The sequence below is a fragment of the Sparus aurata genome, chromosome 18 (assembly GCF_900880675.1).
Source record: "Sparus aurata chromosome 18, fSpaAur1.1, whole genome shotgun sequence".
Taxonomy (NCBI): domain Eukaryota; kingdom Metazoa; phylum Chordata; class Actinopteri; order Spariformes; family Sparidae; genus Sparus; species Sparus aurata.
In genome coordinates this window covers 34,950,811-34,977,711 of record NC_044204.1, presented here as the reverse complement: position 1 = coordinate 34,977,711, position 26,901 = coordinate 34,950,811, and the positions used below count along the sequence as shown (strand labels likewise).

The 26,901-nt window shown below is 42.6% G+C and overlaps 1 protein-coding gene across 9 annotated transcripts in view; it reads left to right on the top strand.

Annotated features, from left to right (window-relative positions):
* Window positions 1–26,901, top strand: part of LOC115568823 (teneurin-3) — a 157,306-nt gene that overhangs the window by 99,552 nt on the left and 30,853 nt on the right. For 6 of the 9 annotated variants that reach the window (XM_030396460.1, XM_030396465.1, XM_030396461.1 and 3 more), the window contains 11 exons: window positions 1,018–1,212; window positions 2,328–2,528; window positions 7,964–8,149; window positions 11,470–11,490; window positions 11,988–12,011; window positions 13,100–13,246; window positions 13,774–13,990; window positions 19,447–19,566; window positions 21,641–21,902; window positions 23,550–23,817; window positions 25,371–25,514. In XM_030396460.1, the coding sequence (XP_030252320.1) occupies window positions 1,018–1,212; window positions 2,328–2,528; window positions 7,964–8,149; window positions 11,470–11,490; window positions 11,988–12,011; window positions 13,100–13,246; window positions 13,774–13,990; window positions 19,447–19,566; window positions 21,641–21,902; window positions 23,550–23,817; window positions 25,371–25,514 (1,785 nt within the window). The remainder of the gene's footprint in view (window positions 1–1,017; window positions 1,213–2,327; window positions 2,529–7,963; window positions 8,150–11,469; window positions 11,491–11,987; window positions 12,012–13,099; window positions 13,247–13,773; window positions 13,991–19,446; window positions 19,567–21,640; window positions 21,903–23,549; window positions 23,818–25,370; window positions 25,515–26,901) is intronic. The other 3 variants (XM_030396464.1, XM_030396463.1, XM_030396462.1) reach the window with 2 other exon arrangements.

Below are 26,901 nucleotides of genomic sequence, written 5' to 3'. Positions count from 1 at the left end.
AAAGCAATGTGGCTGTTAAGTCTACAAGCTACAATTTCAGTTAAATGAAAAGGTAGATTCGACGCTCGTGTCCCATATAAGAAAGAGTCCAGCACATAATCCCGTGTAAAACCGCTAATAGTTGTTTTTGTTCTTCGTGTTTTGTGCAGATTAAAGAAACGAGATCTAACAATTAGTCGATTAGTGAGCTTAAGAGGTGCCGGGAGGTCGATTCTGTCACCTGAACATACGTGTCAGCGGCTTCACTAACATACGTTGTCAAGAAATATATTCTCCTGTCTTTGAGAGACAGTTTACTCTGACTTTTTTCAGCTGTTCCTGAACAAGATGTTTCTAAGTTAACTCTATAAAAATATAACTTTGAACATATTTTCCAAAAAAAAACACATCCCAGGAGTTGATCAATAATGGACATGGACCGTCTCAGTCTTTGTAAATAGGAACATCATAAATTATGGACTTATTATTGGTGCTTGCAACTCTGTAGCTGTTTTTGTTTTCGCCTCGTTTTGTTCTTCTGTTTCACACCCACACAACATGTGTGTCTGTACGGGTGTGCTGGGTTTTTTTTCCAAGCTTTGTTTTATTGTGTGTGTGTGTGTGTGTGTGTGTGTGTGTGTGTGTGTGTGTGTGTGTGTGTGTGTGTGTGTGCGTGTGTGCGTGTGTGTGTGTGGATCGAGAGAGCGGGAACATGAGAACATTTAGTCTGGTGTTATACTGCTATACTTACCCACCGCTGCTGGTTACTGTGCACTCGCTGGAAATAAAAGATAAAATGATAAAGAATAAAGAACAAGATGTAAGAGTGGGATGAATCTTCACATCTAATTCTCGCCGTGAAACCCAAAAGGCCTAAAATGTTGAAGCATTCCTTTAATAATGGAACACAGCTGCGATATATCTAAGTTGAGACATGATTGAAGATAATTTGACATCGGCTTTACAAAAGTAATATCAGAATCAGTTATATTCTGACATTTTTGCAATTTTAAAAATTCATTCCCTGTCTCTCCACAGCTGCCTGCCCCGTCCTGTGCAGCGGTAACGGGCAGTACACCAGGGGGCGCTGCCAGTGCTACAGCGGCTGGAAGGGCACCGAGTGTGACGTCCCGGCCTCCCAGTGTATCGATCCCCAATGCGGCGGACACGGATTGTGCGTGGCGGGTAACTGTGTGTGCAACACCGGCCACAAAGGACCCAACTGTGAACAAGGTGAATGATTGGATTGGAAGCAGCACGATGCAACATATTTATGTGTGAAGCTCCGGAGGAATCGACACAGTCCATTGGTGAAACAATCGCTGTTTTCAACTCCGCCGAGCAGATAATGCTTTGGATGCTGTTATTGATACCGTGCGTATAAATTAACTCCCTCTTAGTGTTTAAACCACGCGAGGGTACAAGCTGGAACAGATTGCGCACGGCGCCCATTGATGCAGTCACCTATTGGAACGCTCCACAGTTGAAGACACCTGTTCAAATCGATCAGTCAATCACATCTGTTCCCCTGTTTATAGAGAGCTTGCTCTTCTGTCTTGTCAACGTTCTCCACCTCCCCCCCTCCCTCTTCACTTCAGTGCATTTAACTTTATTGATCCTCATGCGGACAAAAAGCAATTATCAGCTCAGATTTACATGTGTGGTTGACCTTACATGTAGAGGGCTATTGAGTTCACTGGATGGATATATTGTGGTTTTTCTATGAGGTTACAGCAGTGTGGGAAGGAACCATAGAAGGGAGAATGGTGCATTTGTAGTTCCAGGCTTGCTGGTTGTGATTAATTGGCTCAGGTGACTGATCGATATCAGCGTCCATGTACGTATATATGGAAACACACAGAACAATCAGCTCCAAAGGAAGCACAATAAGGTTTGTCGCAAATTATCCCTCGTTAGCAATGGGATGATTGTGTTGGTCATAATTGCCAATTATTAACTTAGATCAGCAAGTTGATCTGCAAATTGTTAATAATAATTGATTATATCTGTCTCGACACTAATTGTGCTCTTTTTCCTAGTGCCTATAATGGAGCATAATTATGCTGTCAGGATATTGGAAGAACCCTATAATATACCGCAGAGGAGCTGGTTGAACACAGGGTGGAAAATTACTACCAGCCACCGCTAAATGCTGCAAAATGTTCAGCTGTGGCCCACCAGCCATCATCTGGCACTGGAGCACTTCCACTCACTCGCAGAAAGAAAAAAAAAAAGATGATTTTGGCCGGTAGCAGAGTGGAAGTGGCCAGGGTAAATAAGTAGGTTTGATATCCTGTCTAGAAGTGGTAAACTAACATCGCTGTCGCCCTCGCTGTGTGTGTCCTCAGTGGACTGTGTGGACCCGAAGTGCTCCGGTCACGGAGCCTGCCATCACGGTGAGTGCCACTGCAACCCGGGCTGGGGAGGGATCAGCTGTGAGATTCTGAAGAGCACTTGTCCGGAGCAGTGCTCCAGCCATGGCACCTTCAACACCGACTCGGGGACCTGCGTCTGCGAGGCCAACTGGACCGGCGCCGACTGCTCCATAGGTCAGAACTGTTTCTTTGTATTTTCAACACAACAAGCTGTTTCGTGTGACTAAGGGCTGCGACCCAGGATTATATTATTATCAGTTAAAGGAGCTCTGTGGTCCTTGGTAAAGTACGTTAGTGGAGTCCATTTCTCAACTAACACTAGCTGCTGTTGGGCGCCCCAGAAGCTCAGTTGTAGAGCATGTGACCCGTGTACAGAGGTTCTGTCCTCGCTGCAGCGGCCCGAGGTTTGAGTCCGACCTGCGGCTCTTGGCTGCGTGCCCTCCCCCGACTCTCTGATCCCATTTCCTGTCATCTGTCAAGCTGTCCTGTCAGTAAAGCCATGAAAAGGCCCCCAAAAATACTTTAAAAACATTAGCTACTGTTGCTCTCTGTTAGCGCAGTGGAGAGAGGCATTAAGTCACATCCTTTTAGACTGTCGCAGGAAACCCGACTCGAGTCTTTCACAAAGTGAATCCACAGTCCAGCAGCTTTAAACAACTTTAACAAATCATCCGCAGGCTTCTATAGGCAACCAAGAGAGACGAGGAAAGTTTCATTTTTCACGTCACGCTCACATATGTCTGATAAAAAAGTGATTAATGGATGCAAATTACTACAAATTGTTTCAAAGAGCCCCTTTAATCCGACAATAATTGCTGAAATTGTCCTAAAAACCTGCATCGACGTCCATAAACTGCCGATGATATTGACAATTACATATAACAAAGAAAATTAACAAATCTTCATATTTGGCTTTCTAATTCGAAAAATTACTCAAACAATCAAACTCAAACGAATTGATTAGCAAAGTGGAGTGAGTCCATTGGTCCACTGACTAATAGATTAATGGGCTCGTTGTTCCAGCTTCTGTCTCATTATTCGGATGGCAGTGCGTCTTGTTTACACACAAATGCAACTATCTTTGTGTCTGTAGTCATTTGATACTAATGCGACCGCTGAGGCCGACAAAGCTGGACATTTTCAAAGTCGACTCGCTGACTTTAAGAGAATTAAAAGGGCATATTAATTAATCTGCTTAGAGTTGTAATCTGCATGGGCTTTTATTTCATTCACTCCTTCGTCGTTCAGTTAACAAATCCTGGCAAAAACAAGAGCGGTCGGCTCTAAAGTGCATGTGGGTTCGTTTTCTTACGTCTTTCTTTTTCTTTCTGTTTTTGTTGGAAAGTGTTTGAGTTTCTTTAACAAGTAATTGGCACCAAAGTCTCTATATTTACTTTCTATAAGCTCCCCCTTACTGTGCACAGACAGTGCAGACACCAGGTGTCCACAACAGCAGATGTACAGCGTCTGCAGTTATTATCTGGCTGTAGGTCAAAATAAAAGATCTATCTTATCCAGTATATTATCTCTAAATGTGGCTGTGTCATTAAAGAATTTAAAGTATAATTATTCTCTCTATAGTAAAAGTGTGATATATGCTTTAATCTTTAACGCTGTTTAATAAATCACAGTTTTAAGTTATTAATCATCTCGGTTAAAAAATTTAGTGAACATTCAACAACTATTTGTTTTCCTAAATTAATATGTCACATTTCGAAGCGAAACTCTTGGATATTTAAATGAGCTTCAGCTTCTCCCCACAGGTGCACATGAAGGAAACACATTTATTAATTGAGGAGTCTGGAATTGCTCCAGAGATGATGAATGGGAGCCTGACTGACTGAAGTTTTTCCATCTCATGAGCTATTCAAACATGTTCACGTTCTGTCAGCACTGTTTAATGAGCTCTACGTCACACCTGTTCTGTTTCACCTTCAGTGAAGTTTCACTTTGGTATGATGGGGCCACATTATCGGAGACGTGTATATATTTTTACCAAAGCCACGATAAAAAGAGAGCGTTCTTATGACGAGGAGGATGTGTGGACAAAGAGCGCGTTAACACTTCCTCTGTAATACTTTTATCTACAAGACCAGCAGCGTTTGTGTATTTAGCTCGACACCGACACTGAAAATGCCTCAGAAAGTCTTTTCTCCAAGCCGCAGTAAGAAAGTAACCCGAGCTGACTGCGGGTAACAAAGCCAAAACAAAAGATTTCACGGGCATGAGGAGACAGATGTTGACATCTGATAGCCAGGAGTCACTCAAGCTTGATGTAGTGTTGGATAACAGGAGAAAGAGCTGAGGGCGAGCCTCGGTCTGGACTGCTGGTCCTGCTCAGAGTATTTTGTATTCTTTACCACAGTATGATAGCACATGAATAAAAAATATATCTGGAATTTTGTTTTGACTGGTGCAACAGTTGTGAGAAGTTTTGATTAGCTTGCGGTTTTCTATTTCCGACCTTGATGAACAAATAACAGAGGTGTGCTTCACTATGCGTTGGACCGTGGGTGTGATCACAACCTTAAAGTTTGGTAATCAACACTTGTGGCACGTGCGGCTTTGAAACGCACCATATGTCGACAACAAAGCTTTGGCTCCGCACTTTACTCTCATGCACCCAAGCATATGTTACCTGTAAAAACTCAACACAAATGTGTTTTTTTCAAATCGACTCATGTCGACTTGTTCAAAGCCTCACATCCTGAAACGTGAGCGTGTTTTATGGGCGTTTCAGGTTTTATAGAGGAGAGGAGGTGATTGTTTATTCACATCTGCGCAGGCCGAGCTCGGTCATTTGTTACCAGCTTTGTATTCAGAGGGTTTGTCTTTCGACACAGGTAGGTGACATGTTAGTTCAAAGGCTGGCCCCTCCCATCTGTTATCTGTGCATGAGCTTCAGGTGATTTATGCCCCGTTTCCCCCCTCAGAATAGACTCGTTCTGCGTGTGTTGAACCCCAGACAGAAACACAACGGCCATACTGAGTCAAACAATTAAAAGCAGAAGTTGCAGTTTGTTTCTGTCAGTAGAAAAGTGAAGCGCTGTCAGTTGTTTTCGTCTTGACTGAAGTTCAGTAGAAAATGAAATCATAAGGAGGCTGAATGATGCGTTCGAGATGATAGATGTGAGCGCAGACCTTCTGAAGCAGCGTGCAGGCGCGGCGGTCGCTGACCGAGAAGGATTGTTTTTGGCGAAGGGGGATTTTTTCTTTCCTTTGTGCCTTTATTTATTTATTCTTTTTTAAGAGAAGTAATTTGTTATTCCATTAGTGTTTTTAAAATTCCAGACACAATCGTCTCACTCAGCAAGTTATCTCTTGGATGTCAATAGAGTCACTGACGAGGCCGGCCTCGACGCAGTCCAAAAGTTGAGGAGTTTACCCACCTGGGCGGGCGGAGAGCTCCGTCTTAATTAATGCTGCGTTTCGTCTTCAATTAAATAAACTTTAATTAACAAGCAAGCAGCATGGATCGACCGCCCACAACCCCTATCCAGCCCGAGTCAGGGGCATGTTAAAGGCAGATAAACACTTTTGCGCTAATGAAAAATTGATTGCATAGATTCTATGGGAAGGAGGTATCCCTTTGGAATCGAATGACTCCCCTCCAGAGGCATGCTTAATATTCTACAGTGTCGGCTCGACTTAATCAGAACCATCCAAGGTCTCTCAATCGAAGAAAAACTCTATTCAGAGAGCTGGAAACAGACGGCTAAAAGAGGGAATGTGGCGGAGGCAGCGGGGGTAGATTGGCTTAAAGAAAAAAAAAATACATGAACAAAATGAGCAGATTTTTAATCTGTGGCTTGTTACATTTTGGGCACAGAATTATGTCTCTTGGCTAATTTGCTTTCCCCTCAGCCGCACCAAGTTTTTAAAAAGGCCCAAACTTTTTTTTTTGGTTAGGAGGCTCTAAAGATTTCCTGGAGCATCTAGCAACTTCCAGTTTGAGGACATACTTGAGCTACTTTCCTCGAGCACACTGACGACTATTGTTGCAGCGGAAAGCTTTATGGCTCTCCTGTTCAACAGCTTTGATCGAGACTCTTCGTTCCAGTAAATGAACATTTCTTATTCTCTCACAAGCGCAGCCACAGCTTGTTGAGCGTTAGCTTTACCCGGTACAGACTGACTTACTTACCACCCATGGATTCAATCTTTTTGAATTTCACTTTTTCTGAAGATAACACAGATTCCCAGCAGCTGCTCTGCTGTTTCCGATCCTCCGTACTTGTAGGAAAGATGTCGATCTTACATCTCTGAGTCCAGACATAAGGACCTGCTTGAAAACGCTAACCCTCGCCTCTGTCTGCCAAGACTCCACGCAAACGAGCCTCTGGAATATGCAAAACCTGAAAAGTGGTTGTTTGGGAGGTTTTTAGATGCGCAAAGTTATTGTTGTGCGTTACCGTTCTTGTGCGGCGACTTACGACTCTTTGAGTGATGACAGGTTTTGTCTGATTTCTTGGTTTCTGCACTCATGTAGAAATAAAGCATCCTGTGAAATTACCGGAGTCTTTGATTAAGATGAGTTAAACAGAAAAAAACACAGTAATAACCTGTGTCGCTCTCGCATGAGGGTGGGAACAAGAAAAAAAGCCTTTTCTATATTCCTCTGTAATTATTCTGAGAAATACTTTGTGTAGATATAAATATATATATATGTGTATTTATACTATGTGTGATAAGCTTTGATGTCATTTCAGACGGAGGAAAGCGGTTGTTACACTGATTGCACCCGTTTGTTGATAAGCTAATTAAAGTCCTCCTGATTTTGTTGCCGAGCTATTTTTTTTACATAAAATAGATGTAAACTGAGTCAGATATCATCCTTCTGCAGAACAATGCTCGGTGTGTTTCTCTCTGATGTTTCCTTTTTAAGTTTTATCTCTTCACTGCGCCCTCCAACGTGGACTCGTCACGTTTGGATCGGTACTGTGTGGCTGCGCTGTGTTGTTAAGACTGTTGTTCACAGATTAAATGTCAAGCACTGAGAATTTAATGCACTTTATTATTGCCGGAAGCCATAAAAGTAAAAAGGCTCTATATCAAAATTTATTTAATACATTTTTTAGAGGAAGATTTATCGTTTTTTTGTCCTTCTGAACTATTTATTGTGTATTTTGGCACCGCGGCAGCCAAATAAAAGTTGATTGGGGGATTTTGTTTTAATGCTCTGATATGTGTCCAGCTTTACACACATTTCAAAAAGAAAGTGTACTGGGATCCATAAATAAAGAGAAAGCAGTAAATTCCTGATATTTTCCCATGTAAAAATCCCTTTAATAGATGGCAGTAAATTCAAGTCTTCCCCGATAAAGTATCATCTTACATTCCAGCTGTTTTTATTTCCTCCTTTACATTTTGAGGATTTTCTTCGACACATTTTTCAGGAGGAGTTTTGCAAACGTGCCTTGTTTGCAGTTAAACTTATTGCCCCACTTTAACCGATGCAGCCGACACTTCTCTGCACACATCAGAGCATTTCTCAGCAGTGGCAGATGCATCTACACAGAATACAAAAACACGACAGTATGCAAGAAAAAAACGCTCTTTTTTCCCAGAATGGAAGCTACATGTCTCCATGGCTCTCTCTTTCATGACAGAGGTGTGTGTGGTGGACTGCGGTCCCCACGGCTCGTGCATCAGTGGTGTGTGTCAGTGCGAGGAAGGCTGGACAGGACCAGAATGTGAGCAGAGGGACTGTCACCCACGCTGCATCGACCACGGCGTCTGCCGAGAGGGCAAGTGTGACTGCCACCAGGGCTGGACGGGTGAACACTGCACCATCGGTGAGCCACGCTGACACATGCATGCAGCACTGTACACCCACACACACTCGACAGAAGGGCACCAACTACAGAGGAAATGTGTTATGGACAGGCTTAAAAGGGCATCTGTGGAGTGTGAATGTCAGTGTACTCAGAGCAGTTTCAAGCAGATCATGACACTCGTCTGCCGCTGCCTACCTGCTCTAAAGTGCCATTACATGACACACTAGTGATGAGTGCTTGTTGGTGATATTTCACTGTTTAGAAGTAAACTGATGTCTTTCTTGCAGTTCCGTTTTCAGACGCTGGACGGGATCCTTCTCTTTGTGTTTTTTCTGAATGTTGCTCAGCGACACTCGCCGGCGAAGTTTTTCCATTTGTTTTACTTTAACGCTTTAATCTTAGTCTACTAATATTATTATTTTACTCTGCTGATTGATAATTTACCTTTAAAATCAAATGATCATCTTATAAAGAATTTAATCAATCCATCACTCAATTATTTGCAGCAATAAAATTAAATTAAAAATATAATATGGATGCATGATATGGATTTCTTTCAACTGATAATAATAATGATAATCGATAATTCATGTCACATTTTTTTTTTTTTTTAAAATTAGTACCACACCTGTATATTACGTTCACCTGAAGTAAAAATTACATTTTACATTGTGAGTATTTTTAATGTTTTAATTCCGGGTATTTCACCTGTTGTGGTATTGCTCCTTTTTTATATTTATTTATTTATTCATTCATTCATTCATTCATTTATTCATCTATTTATTTATTTATTTATTTATTTATTCATTCATTCATTCATTCATGAATTCGTATATACATATATATATATATATATATATATATATATATATATATATATATATATATATATATGTATATATATATATATATGTATTTTTCTTAAGCATTAACCATGGTGACTACGACCCTGATTCCCAAAAAAATTTGACGTTGTGAATATAAAAATAAATAAATTGGAATATCCCATAATTCTTTTAGATTTGTACTCAAATGAAAACAGTAGAAACACAATATATTTAATGTTTTACATCATCGGCTTCATTGATTTTTTTGTAATGTGCTTCTTGAGGGGCGGCAGTAGCTCCGTCTTGGCAGCAGCTTGGCACTGGACAGGTATCTGGAGAGCTGCCAGTTCACCTCCTGAGTGCTGCTGAGGCACCCTTGAGCAATGCAGCCAAACCTCCTACCTGCTCGGGGGTTCCTGATTACAGGGCAGCCGCGTCGCTCTGACACCTCTCCATATATTAATGGTCCTGGTTGTCCTGATGTGAGTGTATTTTGAAAAAGTAAAAAATTAAAATAAACACCAGCTTCACAGTCGTTCACAGGAGGACGAGGTGAGGTTCAACACTCCATCGTATAAATTATATTATTTCATAAAAGTGTTGTCGTTTACTCAGCGTCAAACCTCTTTTGGAGTCCGGGTTGTATGACTAAACATATTTACGATTCAGCTTCTGCATTTTTGATGCATCACCTCCTGATCAGCAGCAGCTTTGTGGCAAATGTGGAGGTTTGAATGAAATGACTGTGAGTTAAACTAGTATTCATCTGTGGAAATCCAGAGCGAATCCACAGACAAACAATGAATTTATATTAAAATGTCGTACACTTTCACGTAAATCTTTAACCTGCATCTCTCCCACGCAAGTGAAATGAGAAAACCTGATGTATATCCTCGCAATCACTCCCTCTTCTCCTCTCTGTCTTTTTGTGCAACACCTCACATCAACTTTGTAATTTTTCCATCATCCATTTAGATATTCCACCTTTCAGACTGCTCAAGTGATGCTCCTGTATTAGCGAGTCAAGGGCAGGTATTTAGGGAGCCCAGAAGCCACGGGTAGGCCTCTTTGGAATATCATTTTTCTGAAATGGCAGTGCTTCACCTGGCATTAATGAGGATAATGAGTTCTGAGATGTCACTTCCTATTGACCTTTAACTCAGACTTCCTCGACATCTTACCCCCTGTCAAAGGTCCTGTAGTTAAACCCTGACACGCCGCGTCAAACACCATTCCCCCAAGTGTCATCTCCACCCTCTCGATGACGCCGTATTCCCTGTGAAACAAAGATCTGGCACTCCAAACTATTGAACCCTAATTATGTATTTACAAGTTCTCTCATCAGCAATCCCCGGCCCGCAGCGTGGCTCCATCTCTGGGGGAGGAGATTGCAGTGAGGGAGTTGTTGGAGGGGTCACATTCCTGATCTTATTAATCTTTCCCTCCGCAGGGCAGACTTTGCACCATCCATTTTCCCTTTTCTTCCCCTCCCTGTTCAAGGCTCCCGTCAGGAAAGTAACTCCTTGCTTTTGGACGCAGTGGGGATGAATAGGCAGTGCGTTACCTTTTCTTGGAGAACCGGGAGCTTATTTTGTCTTTCAAACCCTGAATGACTGCCATTTGCACAAAGCGCCTTTTAATCACATTACATGGCCAGAGCTTGAATAGAGGACTTCCTCGGCCATTCTTTTGTCACGAGCATCCAGATCCTGTTTTATATGCAAGGCTTAACCCATTGTCACCGCTTTCTCAGCAATGCAGTTTACCACTAAGGTGTTTTTGATTCGCCTTAGTGTACTGCTGGTCCATCGCCGTGCAGTTGTTGAAATCACTGGAGTGGAGATGACGGCAAAATTGAAAGAAAGAAAGAAAGAAAAAAACGAGGGAGAGAAAGTAGTTTAGTATGCTGCTTCATGATGCGTTCATATTAGAATGAGGCTGAGACTACATACCTCCTGACAAGCAGACAGTGAAATGTTTTGAAGCAGATGAAAAACTGGCTCATATGGTCTGAAAACAAAAGAGTGTTATTACACTCAGATATCAAGAGGAACAGTGCTCTGCTTTGAGATAAACCATCTTGTTTCGCCAAAGAAAAGCAGAAGGAGGAATGAATATTTCACTGCGCTTAAGATGCTGAATTTCATTTTAGTTCCTTCCTATGGACGGAATTATAATCACCATCTGACAGAGGAAATGTGGAGATTTTGACCACGGAAGCATCTATAATTCTGATTAATCACTCTCTGCTTTAATTAACATCTACACTCCAGATCCTTTTCCCCTCCTACTGTAGCTAAACTCTGAATCTCCTCCTGTGAATCTGCAGCTTCTGTCTCTGTTGTCTCTCTCTCTCTCTCCCTTTCAAACCAATTTTCTACTTGTTGTTTCTATTTGCATTTCTGTGCCTAACTCCCACTTACATCCGTTCTCTTCTCTATTTTATGTCTGTATGCCTGTCTTCCTACCTATCTGTCTCTCTCCAACTCCCCTCTTGGCTTACATGTATAGCCCTGGATTCGAGAGTATCAGGTAAAAAGAAAAAACACTTTCTTCACTTTGCTTGAGAATTTAAGTCTTCTTGTAAGATGTATTTTTTTTATTTTTTTTATGATCCTTGCTTTTAAAAAAAGTGAACTCTGTTTAAAAAAAACTGGCTGAGCTCGCAGCTTTCCAGTCATATCCTGTCACTCATGCTTAATATTAGATTTACATGCACAGTGGAGAGTTTTTTTTTTTTTCAAATTAGAGCAGAAGTTTAAGAAAAAAAAAAACGTGCCGAAGACAACGGTAATCTTGAGGGAAATACTACCTGCAGAGCTTCTTTTTGTTTTTTGTATTTCCAAATATTTAAAACCAACATGGCAGGTACATCAGCTTTAAGCCAGCAACCGTTTCCACTTTTTTTTATTTGTGCTTCCCTGTAAGTTACAATAAGTAAAATGTGTTTGTCAGTCTTAGCACTCTGCCACCACAGAGATAAGTAATTTTCTTTTCCAAATGTTTCCCTTTCCTCGGTTGTGTAATAGGAGCAGTCAAGATAGGATATAAAGGTAAATTGAACCACTACCCCCCCAGGGAGATTGTCACGAACAATCCCTCCCCGCTCTCTGTCTTTCCTAGCACGGCGTATATACACCTGTTCTATGTCCGAGTCGATCATAATGTTTCTGCTGTGATCCTGCTCCCCCCCGATATGTCCCCTCATCTCCTGTCCGTCTTAACCAGTCTCACACAGACTCCACGGTCCCTTCTTCCCCCCACCTTGTCTTAATTCCCTGTGTCTGCCAGATTAAACGGCCAAAACTGGTGTGGTTCAGTCATGTTTCGGCTCCCTGTCTTCACTCCCTCCACTAGAAGGAATGCGATCTGGCAGCAAATGCTCTGTTTTCTGTATATGTAGAGACTGTAGATCCTCCCCTGTTCTCCCCCCACACTTCTCCCCTATTTACATATATACTCCCCTCTCTCCCTTTGATGTTGCCGTTACTTCACATGAGTGTTTCTCTCACATCTGCAACGGGGAGCCGCTCCCACTTTAATTATTTTCAGCAATGCGCTTGCAAGACGGCCTTCTGATTCGGGCAAACTTTGAACTCGACAAAGAATCCTTTAAATCTTTATTGCGACACACACACACACACACACACACACACAAAAATACATATAAATAAAAAAAGTGGAGTGAATTTGGCTCCAAGGCTGCCCTTGGTTGGAAAATCACACCAAAACACAAGTCAGTTGAACTTCTAAAGAATCATTCAAACTTTATCTTTCTTTTATTATTTCTTTTATTTCAACAAACGTTGCCGTGAGGATTTGACTCCAGCTGGCCTTTTAACAGCGCACAGCTCAGCAGGTTTCCCCTCTTCTGTCCAACACATTTCACTTCTGAAACTCATGTGAAACGACAGTAACTCCTCACACCCTCCCCCACATCCCCCCAGTCCTGTCAGAGGTGTATCGTACTGTATGTTCACTCAATACTGTCTTATATCATTTTTGTCCCTCCTCTGCCCCTGTCCACTCTTAAATGCCCCCTTCGCTCTTGTCTCCCTCCCCTCCTCCTCCTCCTCCCCCTCTCTTGATTTCCTTGTTCTGACTTGCTCGGCTGTTTGACGCGTACATGATGTGTTGACAGACGGCTGCCCCGGGCTGTGCAACAACAACGGGAGGTGCGTCCTGGATCAGAACGTCTGGCACTGCATCTGCCAGTCAGGATGGAGAGGCCTGGGATGCGATGTAGCGACCGAAACTCTCTGTTCAGATGGCAAGGATAACGAGGGAGGTAGGGAGAAGTAAAAGCGTTGTACAAATAGTCTTTTAGCTTCAGCTTCGTTTGTGTTCCTCTGATTGTGCAAGACAGAAAACACTGGCTTTGATGTGGCTCCGCGGTGACAGTGCAAACAAACAAAACAAATCAATCATACATAAAACATCACTGGAAAGAATATGCAAATGATGTCGCCGAGCAGATTGTTAAGCTGCATGCTTTAAAATATACAGTAGATCAATTATAAAGAATAGTTGAGAGTGTGTATTAACACGCCGGAGCTAATAAACTGCTTCTTAGCCTCATCAGCAGGCCCAGAACTTTTTGAAGTTCATATTAGGTGACATACTTTGAAACAGTTCACACTCTCATGTCAGCTCCGCATCTCAGCTGTCGCTTTAATGAACTTAAGTTGACGCTAGGAGTCATCTGTGTGCACCAGAGCTCAACACAAGAATGGAGATGCTCACACGTTCCCTTAACGCGATCCAGGTCAACAAAGCTTCTCCCTCCCTGTCTCGTCTGTCCCTTCTGTTTTCCAGATGGGCTCGTGGACTGCATGGACCCAGACTGCTGCATTCAAATCGCCTGCCAGGGTCAGACCTACTGTCGCGGCTCGCCTGACCCCGCTGCCATCGCCAGCCAGGGCCAGAGTTCAGCCGCCCAGCCCACGTCCAAGGGCTTCTACGACCGCGTCAGCTTCTTGATTGGTCCCAGCGGCAGTCACGTGATACCCTGGGACAACACGTTCAACAGCAGGTAAGCGGCTTAATGAATTACTGACAGCTCTTTAATTATTTGGACCACGTTGGCTGTTTGCTGTCTCATTACGAGTTGGGAAAGACACCTGTGTTTGTGCAGCCACTCGAACACGTCAAAGGATCCCGCGTCTCTTTGTCTTTGCAGTCACAGTGACAAGTGTGTTTACAGTGGTGTCACTGCCACCACAGTTTATTTCTTTTACCAGTCAAGATTAAGTAGCTCAACAGTGAGCTCGTTCGCTGCTAAAAATAGCGCCTATCAGCGTGAGAACACGAGGATTAGCTTTCTTACAGCGAGATAACAGAACCTGGTGGTTTTCCCAACTGGAAAGGAAAGAGCAGCAAACAGAGTCGGTCTTCGCCGCACATTAACGTATATCTTTTATCAGAAACATAATTATTTGTGATCATCAGCACAGTTTGTTTGAATATCTAAGAGTGGCACACTTACATAGACTTCTCTTTGATATCTGCTTGAAAGGCGTTTTTTTTTTTTCGTAGAAACTCTTTCCGAACATTAAAATCGGTCCCATCACAGAGAGTCTGCAGAGAGCAAACAACTTAATGGAATTCTGCACTTTAACATCAAAGATACACAGAGTTCTGTTTTCTGTCATTACTCGACGCCACATTTATAGAAATTACACCTGTTGTTGGTAATTTATGATACATATTGAATAATTTTCCACTTCGGCGGCGTTACAAGTGATTTCTTTAGTTTCACAATTCATACAGCTGCTGCTTTGTGTTTTGTTGAGCTGCAAAGTGTTTTAGTTTTTTTTCGCTCTGTGGATCTTTTCGATCTTTTGGTCAGTCCACCATTTTGGTCCAGACTATAAACGGTGTGCCAACCGTGATGTTTCCCAGAGGACGAATCCTTCTGAAGCCACCAGCAGGTCGACAGATTTGGCGTCGGCTGAAACGTCCTGACAACCTTGTTATTGATTACCCTGAAAGGCCCCTCGTGGCAAATTTTAATAACTTTGGCGATAGCTTAACGGCCGCAATGACTGATGTCTTCATTGATTAGCTGTTAACTATTGAATGAATCCCCCATTATGTTGGAAATGTATTAATCTTCTTAAGAAAAAAAAGTAAAATTCTTTAAATGTGTAGTTTCTGGTTTCTGTATTTTTCTCTGACGGTAAACTGAAAATCTTTTGATTGATTGACTCTTTGAAATGTCATTTTAAAGGCCGATCAATGTATCAATTATTACATAAAGTAATGAAGAGAATCACCAACAATGAAAATCGTCATGAGTTGGAATCTTGTTTATTTGAATCACTTCTGCTCCGGAGGTTTTGCTCCCAGCGTGTTCATGTGTCTGTTGGCTGATTCGTCAGCAGGTTCAAACGAAAACAGCTTCTATGAAACTTGATCGGACGACATTAGATTAGATATTAACGAGTATAAAAGGGAAGTGTTGAGCCTTGGCGGTGGTTTGCACTCTTCTTAGTGCCATTCTAGTTTGCTGAATACTTTAGTTTATGGCATTCACATTAGCTTCACCTGAACTTTGTGTTCAGAGCCAATTAGCCGATGTCACGGAAGATTGTGAACGCTGTGGCTACACAGCGGTATATGAGCGCTGTCATTGTGAACTTTATTGAATGGTTCTCTCGGAAATCTGATTCAAGTCTTGTTTTCATCCTTTCTTATTTCCTTTGGCATATAGTTCTCAGTACAATAACCACAGGAGCTACATGCAGAGTAAAGATCGTTTTTTAGTTTTTCCATCAAAGACATTCTGACATTGATTGAGACTGAATGAAATCTTTGTAGCAGTGTTGGGGCCACCTTTATTCATTGTGGAACCTTTGCAATGTAACCACACATTTCCTTTAACTTCTGGCAGGGAGGGAAAGTTTTAAGGTGTTTATTCAAGGTAACAACATTGATGAAAAAAGTCTGACATAAAGGAAGAAAATTCCTCACCCGATGAAAAGACCGCTGGGCTATACAACGTGCACACCGACAGGCAGTTTCATTTTTCAACCCAAACCTCGGTGCACATCTGTTCAGAATCACGAGCAGAGTTTGTTCTGTGTCTGATGGAGAGGGGAATGATTGCCAACTGTGTGCAGAGGGCTTTGGGAATATTTCCTCCAATAGTTTAAAGTAATCCTTATGTAAATAGCATGCTTTACTGAAAATATAGAATGAGGCAATTCCCCCCCCCCTCCCACCCGGCCGAGTTCTCAGTAATCCTCATCCTCATTGTCTTCAGCTTACTGTCGATTTCATGTCTGGCAGTGGCATTAGCTCTCTTGCTCAAAATACTCATTTGCCTTTTTTTTATCTCCTTGTAGAAGTTTAGTTTTATAGTCGGAAACATCACGGTGCATTTTAAGAGGCTCTGCAAACATGCATACCCCTAAATCAGACGAAAATTAATTACCTTTTTTTTTTTTTTTCGTGTGTGTGTGTGTGTGTGTGTGTGTGTGTGTGTGTGTGTCTTGTAGGCAAAAACACAGCAAACATGAAAAAAAATAAAAAATCTTTTGAAAGCGTCAGATAACAGAGTAGAGTTTAGCAGTTTTACGTTTTGTTTGGAGACCCATATTTTTCAAACATTCATTTGAGGTTATGGGGTGAATAATTTATTGACAGCCTTTGCAGAGTGTACATTATAAAAAAAATAAAAAAATAAATCTGTGAAGCACTGGAACAATGCCAGAACAGCATCAAGACTTCCAAAAAGCAGCGGTGACTGTGGTGCCTGGTCGTGGAGCGTCTGATGTCTAAAGGTGCGGAGATGGGAAACAGTTAGAGGTCACTCCTCTCCCTCTATTTCTTATTAAGAAGGCATTGTGTAAATTCAGAGAAAGGGAGCAGATTTCAATGTGCGGTCAGGTTTCAGAGCCCGGCAGTAAACTTGTCCTGCGTACTGCACAGAGAATAAAACATGTGTTGCGGTGGAGTGTTTTTTCTTTCCCCCCCTGCCAGTCCCCCTGCCGTATCGCATGTCCCCACACAAGTCTCCCATTGGGTTTTCAGATGGTGTTTTTCTACAGCCAGTGTGAGACAAAGACAGATAAGAATGCATGAATTATATGATTCATTTCTGGGGTTTCAGCAGGTGGTGTGTGACTTGGCGTTTGCTTGGAGGGGGGGTGGGGGTGTTTCGTTTCTCCCAGCATCCGTCTGCCTCTCAAAAGATTAATAGAGACACAGGGAAGAAAGAGTGAACCTTCGGCGGGGCTCTTAAGTGGCCTTGTTCCCCGAGCCGGTAAATAAAGGATGGGAGATGGTTGTGCCAGGCGAGGAGCGGGAGGGAAATAAGAGAGGCTAAAGCTGTTGATCATCCTCGTCTCATATACGTAATGACCCGGAGATAAAGTGGCAAAATGAGACATTTTTTTGCCCACCAGTGACAAATGTGGTGGAGCGCTTTTAAAAATTCTGCACTGTGGTTCAGAAGAGGGGAATGATTAAATGTTGATGGAGAAATATCGCAGTGTCTCCTCTCCTTACCTTCAAATAAAGGACTGACTTAACAAATTACTTCACACTTAAGGATACACGAACAAGAGGCGGCGTTATACAAGTTTTACCTGAAGGCCCCCGCAGTCGTGTTGAATAATCGCCGCGGATATCTGAGCCTTTAATCATGTATGAACCTTCAGTGTCTGTGATTTATGGCGCGAAAATGCCAAAGAAAATACAGTTTTTTAAGTGAAGGCAGGCGAGGGGAGGCTGGAGGTGGGGAGCCTTTTGACCAGAAGCAAATCCATTTGCCAGCAGCACAAATCTAGGTGGGCAAAGTGAATGAGTAATGCTCTCTCATGCTGTACTAACTACCACTGAGGTGCTCTTAAGTGAAGCATTTAACCCCCCCCCCCCACCTGCTCTGGTGGCAGTGCTCTTTGGTCAGCGGTAGGAGGTGGGTTATATGCGGCAGCCACCAGGTGTGAATGCACGGAACAAATCCTGGTGGATAAGAGGATCTTTGTTCAGAAAACCTCTCCTACATTTATTTTTGAAAAGTGTAATTTTTTCTCCCTCCTTCAAACCAGAAGGACCCCCTCACATTCTGATTTTTCTACACTGAACAGTTTGAATTATTTTACATTCATACTCCGATTTCCCTCTCACCTTTCTAAACCGCTGTGGCGATTCTTTGTCATTGTTACATTCAGCCCGCTTTTCAAACAGATTTTCTTCTTTGTGACAGTTCGCCTCCAGCGTTGCATTTTGTTGTTCTGAATTCCTATAAAGTGCCTCTTGACACGTCAGCCATCGAGCTTTGCAACTTCTCACATCAAGAGGATATCTGTTAGCGAGCTGAAGAGCTTGTTCTAACACAATTCTTGTTGATATATTATCTTTCATCGCGAGTATTACCACAGACATTTATCACGCTAGCGAGCATAAGACTCGGGGTGTGACACTGACAATAAGCTCTTTTTTGGAAGCAAGAAGCGCTTGCAAGAATAATCACGCTCGGATCACACATCTCGGAAAAAAACAATTCAGGGGAAATTCTTAATTCAGTGAGGTCAGAGTGATAGCAACGCTGTGAATATTTCACTCATGAATCTCATTTGATGTGCCTACTGCTGGGCATATTGTACACTTCATTTACCAAGTTGACTTTACTGAGTAGAATGATAATTTAACTGCAAATCTTAGCGGCTCCATTATGTGCTGTGTGCGTTCCACTCTCAGCGTTGATGCCCACTGTTTTCTGTGCAGGACTTACAAATTGAACTGCTCTAAAAGCTGTACGTGGTTTGACAAGTTGTGTTTTGCTATAACTGATAATCCTTTTAATAAAAAATAAGGCTAAAAAATGTGAGGGAGAAAATGCATTTATTTCTGTATCCTGGTGGAATTAGATATGCCAAAACACACGTGCAAAATGTGCTGAACAATTAATTAAATGTTTATCCAAGTGGCTGATGCTGCGATTCTCCTGGATGAAGGCGTAAAGTGTGACAGCACATCCTCACAAATAAATAAAGCATTGTGCTGCTTCAACTCTCTCGGTGGAAGACGGCGGGCTTGTTTTTTGTACAGACGCCAGCAAAAATCACATCATCAACATTTTTATATTTTTCTCTGTGAACATGAAATGCAAAACACTAACATCATGACTCATGTTGCAATATCTGTCAGAAATAATCACAATATGATTCTTTTCTTTTGCAGCCCTAATGCTCAGGATGCTGCAAAATCTCAGTCCTTAATGTCTGGAAAACTACATCTCACTGAGTTATTGGCTTTTAAAAGCAGTAAACAGAGACAGAGAGCTGCTCTGCAAGGTGGCCTTTTTATGAATAACAACCACTGACGTGTGTATTCCTAATGGTCAGTAAATCATACCTTCCTGCTAGTGCCGCTGGCAAAGGGATGACAGTTGTGAGCGGCGTTGTTGCTGCGGCCGCGTGTTTGACGCCGGCTGGTATTGTTTGTTTATTCAGCCCTTTCTGTGTTTGTGTGCCCACACAGCCTGGCGTCAGTAATCCGAGGTCAGGTCCTCACGGGAGACGGGACGCCGCTGATTGGAGTCAACGTGTCTTTTCTGCACTACCCGGAGTACGGCTACACCATCACGCGTCAAGATGGCATGTAAGTGAGACTCTGTGCACGCAGGCATCAGTCAGCGCGGCATGCAGGGCCACACAGCAATCCATCTGCACTTCTAAACACTGATTTACATGTCCAAATAAACATGGGCACTCTCCCGTTGTTAGCTTGGCCTTAGGGCCAACCCTTGCCTGTGCAACCATTTATTTGTGGCATGACTGCTGTCCCCCCGATCAGTATGGAAAAATGCAAAAAAAAAAAAAAAAAAAGGAGCTGTCCAATAGTGGGAGAGTCGTCTTGGCAGTTATCCAAGAAGCGCTCCAAACAAATTGAAACAGCAGCACATTGTGCCCTAGAACAATTCCTCATGCAAATGTCACAGTGGTGGAGGCCATTTTGAACCGGGCTGTTTAAAATGCATTGAATCAGCAAGGGTAGAATCAATCTGCCCGCGGTGTAGTAAAACATGGGATTACTGTCTGACCTTCTCCCGCCGTTACCGCAGACGGGTTCTTAATAATGGGAGTGCAAATACATACAAGACAAACGCATGTCATATATTTTAGACGGAGGGTTCACCTCAGGTAGGAGCTTCATTTTGCAGATGGCCGTCGGAGATAGTGAACCGGGCCCTTCATTCAAATTCAGCACATAGAGGCTGTTTATGTGTTGCCAGTGTGGAATAAAAGGCTTATGAGTGGCAGAGAATTGTACAGCTGTTGTTATGAAGCACAATCCTTGGGTCCCCAGATAGCTGAGGATTAGCTGATTTCTTCAGATATTCCGCCCTGTAACTCTTCTGACAAGGAGCGTGATAAATGGTCGGGGATAATCACACTTGGTTAGCCAACAGATCCGCTCAGTGTGTTAAGAAGGGGGGGGGCAGCATCAAAGCCTGGCCTCTTGCAGCTGTGCGCTCCCCACTGCCCAAAGTGGAGAGAGCTTGAGAAGGAAGCTGTTTTAGGTCAGCTGCACAGCTTGGCTGTTGGCGTGTGTGTCATGTGGGGTGTGGGTGCGTGCATGAGAGACGAGCATAAGCACTGGAATCTGTGTGTGTGTGTGTGTGTGTGTGTGTGAATGCATGCAATGTCACCACACAGATGCTTTACCCCCTGGGTAGTGGAGCTCGCCGAATATATAGAGCAGCACTTCAAAGAGTCGCCCTTCATTTCCAAACCAGTAACTTTTCCCTGAGTAATGTCGTACTAATTAAAACCAGTTCGCCAGTGAAAACTCCCGAGACTCCGAACCAAATCCAACCATAGAGTGTCTCCTCACACCATGCCTGGTTAAACAGAAGTCATAAATTAGATTCAGTGAATGATAATAGTATATGGAGGCTGTACAGAGGGAATACTTTTGATAAGGAAAAGTTTCCTCTTCCGTTGGAAAAGCATAATCGGGCTCAGTTCTGACATAAATATTTACTTTACTACTTTACACCAGTTTATTACGACTTGAGATTTATTTACAGACCATCAGTTTTTCAAATATTCCTCCGTCCATTCAACTTCAGCTTTAGTTTTTCTCTTCATCTGTTTGCAAAATTATGATTAAAGACGTACAATGATGTGTTTGTGTACTAAGAGGAATTAGGACCTTATTATTATATGTACCAGTGAGTCATTCGACCTTCGTATCTATTTGAAAAGCGGTTCATCATGTTCATTTTGTGTAACTGAAGTATTTATTATTTTTTCAAAACAGATGCACTATTCATGACGCTCAGCACAAATCGTTCCCGATGCTCTACGAAACATCATCTGTTGATGTTTGGTACAAACGGACGATGTTGTCTGAAAAAGAACGACAGCACTGTGGCGCCCCTGTTAGTCTACATCATCACCAGCTGCTGTACAGAAGCTGGCAGGTTCACTGGTTTAAAGAGGAAAGACTTTCAGTGGGACCAAAGAAGAAATCCCCTCCGTGTTTTATTTCTTCTTGTGAGAAGTTAAATTTAGTAAAAATGTCTCTAATTGACGAGTTCTTCTGGATGATTGGTTATATATAGATCTGGATGAACATAGATCACAGACAGACCCAAACAGCAGTAAATACAGTCTATGTATTGCTAATAATTCAGTTGATCGAATCAGCGATTTGGTTTTGTGTTAAGGTTTGACCTCTTGGCCAACGGCGGTGCTTCTCTGACGCTGAGTTACGAGCGCGCCCCGTTCCCCACGCTGCACCGCACAGTGTGGCTGCCCTGGAACGTTTTCCACGTGATGGACACGGTGGTGATGAAGAGGGAAGAGAACGACATCCCCAGCTGCTACCTTACAGGCCTGATCAGACCCAACCCCCTCATCCTGGCTACGCCCCTCTCCACGCTCTACAAGAGCTCCCCCGAGGACAGTCCCATCATCCCCGAGACGCAGGTGAGACGGCGCACGCAGAGGTGACCCGGGGAGAACGCATTACAGGGCTTTTATGGTCAATTCCAAATTTGCGCTCATATCTGATGCTTTTCAATGACTTTAATAATTTGACCCGTGTTTGATCTCAACATTACAAGCAGCAGCGTTGAAAATACACAAACACAGAGTAACGATAATGCTGTTATCTTCCTTTCACCACGGCTTCTCTCGCTTATTTTAAACAGTCAGATTTGCCTTTCAGTTTGCCTTTGAGCTTTGATTGAATTGAGGCGTCTCCCCAAATACTAAGCCATAAATTGCCTCACAGTAATACTGATAAATTCTGAGGGCACATCGCATGGAGGTTGCATGCCCCAGGATTTGGTTTGTATCCATTTGGCTCAAATCAGAATTGAAAATCCCTAAATGCAAAAATGTGACTCTGCAGCTTCTGCTGTTTAAAACTGATTAGGAACAAAAAAAAAGAGATCTGTTTGCGACAGTTTGGACATGCTTCAGCGTGAGCGCTCGGGTGAAACCTGTTCCACAACTAGGACGATAAAAATAGAGCAAGACTTAAGTGTGTTACAGCCGTGGTGTTCAAGTGAAAGAATCTTTTTGCACAGTCCCAAATAATGAATAATTCATGAACTGCCCATGGCGTGTGTTCATAAATGTTAATTTACTATACTGTTGTGTATAAGTGAGTTCTTAAAGGAACTAAGAACTATCAAGTATGATTTTTTTTAACTATTACGAGCTATTTTTGCTGCTTGACAAAAATTATATTTGACTTTCCTGCACAGAATGTAATTTAATGAGTGTGTCTATATAAACCTTCCTCTTGTGTGGCCGAGCCGCTCCGCACTGAACGCTTTCACTGGCTGCTTTCATAGTCTTAAATCCAGTAATCTGAATTTCTGGCCTTGAAATGTCTTAAATCTTGAATTATATTTTGATAATTCTTTTAATTGCAATAAACGTGAGTCACGTTTTAAATGCGTTTTTGATTTGCATTTGCATTGAACTTGCTGAAACAAAACTACGAACTACGTGGCGTCTCTTCGTTAAAAAAAATGCCTCCTGAAACAAGAAATGAGTTCATGTTACAAATGTTTTCATTTAATTCAGGTAAGTAAAACTTCCAACCCAGTCTGGCTGGAGAACAGTGCAGTCAGTGCTCGCTTGATGAAAATGTTGAAAATAATGAATTTGAAGCTGCACCTTCTGCAAGAAGACGCTTTAATTAGGGTGTAATATCATCAGTCGCACTGGAAGTCAGAGAAACAAAACGGCACGATTTAATGGCAACAGCAAACCGTTTCTGAACAGTGTTCATGTTACATGTGAAAAAATAATTTAGTTAATTATGGCACTCAGAGGTTCCATCATACCCTTCATGCTGTTTTGCCAGCATTGATGTTTAATAGGTCTTGAATTGTATTCATAATAGTCTTAAAATGTCTTAAATCGAAGTTGTTAAAACCTGCAGAAACCCTGTGAATGATAACTGTGAACTCAAATATTACCGTATACTGTAAATGTACTGTAATGTATCACATGCTGTAACTACATCTAATCCCAGCAAACTCCTGTTGCTCTAGTTACTTAAGTCTGAACTCCACGCTGTGCACTTGGCACCAGACTGACTGCTAATTAAAATCCTAGGTTCTTCATGAGCAAGTGGCCATACCAGGCAGTGACCTCAACCTGGTCTACCTGAGCTCCAGGGCAGCTGGCTACAAGCCCATCCTCAAGGTGCTTCTGACCCAGGATCGACTCCCCTTCGGCCTGATGAAGGTGCACCTGATGGTGGCCGTCATGGGCCGTCAGTTCCAGAAGTCTTTCCCGGCCTTCCCCGACCTCTCGTACACCTTCATCTGGGATAAAACAGACGCCTACAATCAGAAGGTCTTTGGCCTCGCGGAGGCAGTGGGTGAGTACCTGCTGTGAAGCTGCCGACTGAAGATGTTGTGTAAGCGTGAGTTCACTCTCAGATACTCCTGCTTCCCTCAGGCAGTGAACCTTGGTTGAACTTTGGAAGATTGATTTTATTTTTCAAATTGAGGATTATTTAAGCCAGGCGGTGCTTTTGTTGTGCAATAAAGATTTAGTAGTTGGTGTGAAATCCTGAAATCCCCCAGTGCTGCATTTTTGAAGGCCACTGCTCTTTTGCTGACTTCTTTGTTTTGCATGTATGATATTTCAGCAGCAGCAGTGCAGTGACTTAAATATTGCCGATGAGGCAGCGGCCTTAGAAATGATCCAGCAAAGAGTCGAGAGTCACAGTAAAAAACGAATGACAAATATTTACAGAATCTTTTGATTGGATCAGACATAACACAATATCTTAATTAGGATTTAAAAAAACATGTCACTTTAAAGGTCCAGTGTGTAGAAATTAGGAGGATCGATCTGCAAAAAATGTAATAAAATACTTCTAGTAAACTCAGTTTGCATGTTCTCCCGGCCTGCGTGGGTTCGCTCTGGGTACTCTGGCTTCCTCATCCACAGAGACCGCCATGTGACAGGGTTTCTACAGAAGCCCAGAACAGACAAACTGATCACTGACTTCAGAGACGAACCTTTACGCTTCTTTTATTTTGCATTTTTAGCAGCTACTGTAGTTGAGGGTGGAATGAGGGGTGTTCAGTTGGTTGCGATAAGCAGCCTCAACGTCAGATGGCAATAAATCCCTCGTACTGGACCTTTAAAGGCTTACTCCACCTACATTACCCACAATGCAACTTTGCCACTGAGTGTAATCACTGGAGACAATTAATCAGCTTCCTATGGAGCCACAAAAGGCTTTTTCACATATGAAGTCGTATTTCTAAGATCTGTAAACATGTTTTTAACCTGTAAAATTGGTGGTTACTCTTTTAGACTAAAACTGCGAGAGTGTGCACTTAATATGTGCTCATCTTGTTTGTACAGAACTACATGCAGCAACACTTGCATATTAATGTTGTGCAGTAAAACTTTTCAGTCTGAAAAAGGCTCGGGGATTTGGTTAAGAAGGATGAATGTTGGAGCGCTCCAGCTTTTCAGAGGAGTAAAAGCCTCGCAGCCCTGACAGTCTACAGGACTCACTCTTGGATTATGGCTGCAAACACGGCACAGCGTTTATGATATTGACTATAATTTGCTCCATCTGAGCCTTTATTGTTTAAGTAATTCATGCCACTTTACAAGCTACAATCTCGTGTTGTGGTTTATTTGCATTTACACAAGATAAAGCAGACAAACGAGAGGAGGAAACATAAAATACAAACAGCGCAGGTGAGACCCAGATACCCCACGGGTCTTCTAAAATCATCCCAGCTGGAGAAAATCACATTCAAAGAGAAAGCAGACCCGGCAAATACGGAAAACAGCCTCAACGTGTGCTGAATGTCTTATGGGCTACAAGCCTCATTGCTGCCATAAGTGTCAGGTAAGGAGGTTGCAACCTTGCTCACCATAGGTATCTGCCATCATTACTTTCAGTATCAGTGGGATACGAATACGAGTCCTGCCTTGATGTGGTGCTCTGGGAGAAGAGGACGGCGGTGCTGCAAGGCTACGAGCTGGATGCCTCCAACATGGGAGGGTGGATGTTAGACAAACACCACATATTGGACATTCAGAGAGGTAAGAAGTGCTCATATATTCAGCGCATGTGTACGTGTGTGCATGTGGAGACGAAATAGGTAGCCTCTTAGGGTTACAGGCAGGTGGTCTTTACCCTGAATCACCGCAATAAATACTTGAATGAAAATGAAATGTGGTTCGTCATCCCATCTGCAGATAATAGAGGAGAGTTTTGAAGGGCCGATCATTCACAGTAATGACTGAATAAATCAGTGACTAAGTCACCGGGGTGCAGGGCTCGCTACAATTCCACACTACTCAGCTATTTTAGGAAGAAGACGGCCTTTTGCCGCTCATGAAGGCTCGAGCTTTTGATGAACAGACGTCGTGTTTAATTCTCGCATTTATTCAATAAACTAAATTAATTTCTTGCTCTGTCATCAATCAGAATCGCTTTAATCGCCAAGTACAATGAATGGACGTGAGTTTGTCTTTGTCGTGCTGTTGCAGAGACATGAGAGAGTGAAACGTACATAATGAAACTTATCAAACGCGCATACAGGACCGAGTCACTGCCGGGTTACAGTATCTGGAGAGTGTTACAAGTGTGCAGGCAGTAATGTGACTGCAATCATCAGAAGTAAGCCTCGGGGTAGTTGTGCATTGTCAGTTTGCCAGGCCGCTGTTTTGACATTAAACCCACTCCGGCTCACAATCGTTGTTCCAGTTGTCCAACACAATTTGTGGCCCTTTCATCTTGAAAACGGTTGAGGTTACAGTCGTGGCCTTCAGCTGAGTCCGTCGTCTCACACTGTCAGATCGGAGCGTGTGACTGGATATTTAGCCGTTCGTTGTTTGGGGAGATTTTGCGTCATGTTTATTTAGCTTCAGAGGGCATTTCATGTGCGTCTGTGCTCATTTTAAATGCAAGTCTGATCGCAGTCACAGTGATTAACTGCTGATATGGACCAAATTCTTGGAGCAGAATCATTACTATATAATTGCCTCTTAAATAATTCACTCATAGTAATCAAGTCCTGACCTCACAGTGTTCATTTGGGGTCTTTTTATACATGAAAACATGAAGAAAAGAAAATACTTAAACTACAATTATTACAATTCCCTTTTCCTCCCGCGATATGTTGCCTCACGGTGATGCGTCTTCTTCCCTCTGGCTACCTGAGGCTGATGCTGCTGTTGTTGAAATCATGATGAGAAAAATAAAGTCTTCAAGGCAGAAATGACTACAAATGCAATGTACAAAATCGCTGGAGGTTTATTTGCATGTAGTTAGCGTTAGCATTGCTAGCTTCAGAAGGCCAAAAGGAGCTTTGTGCTTCGTGTCGACTGAGACAGGGACTCCGGTGTTTGCTGGTGTCTGTCCTGTAGTGAATGAAAGAGCTACTTAAATCTCAAAACTGGCAAGTCCATCTTCTTTTGAGGGGGG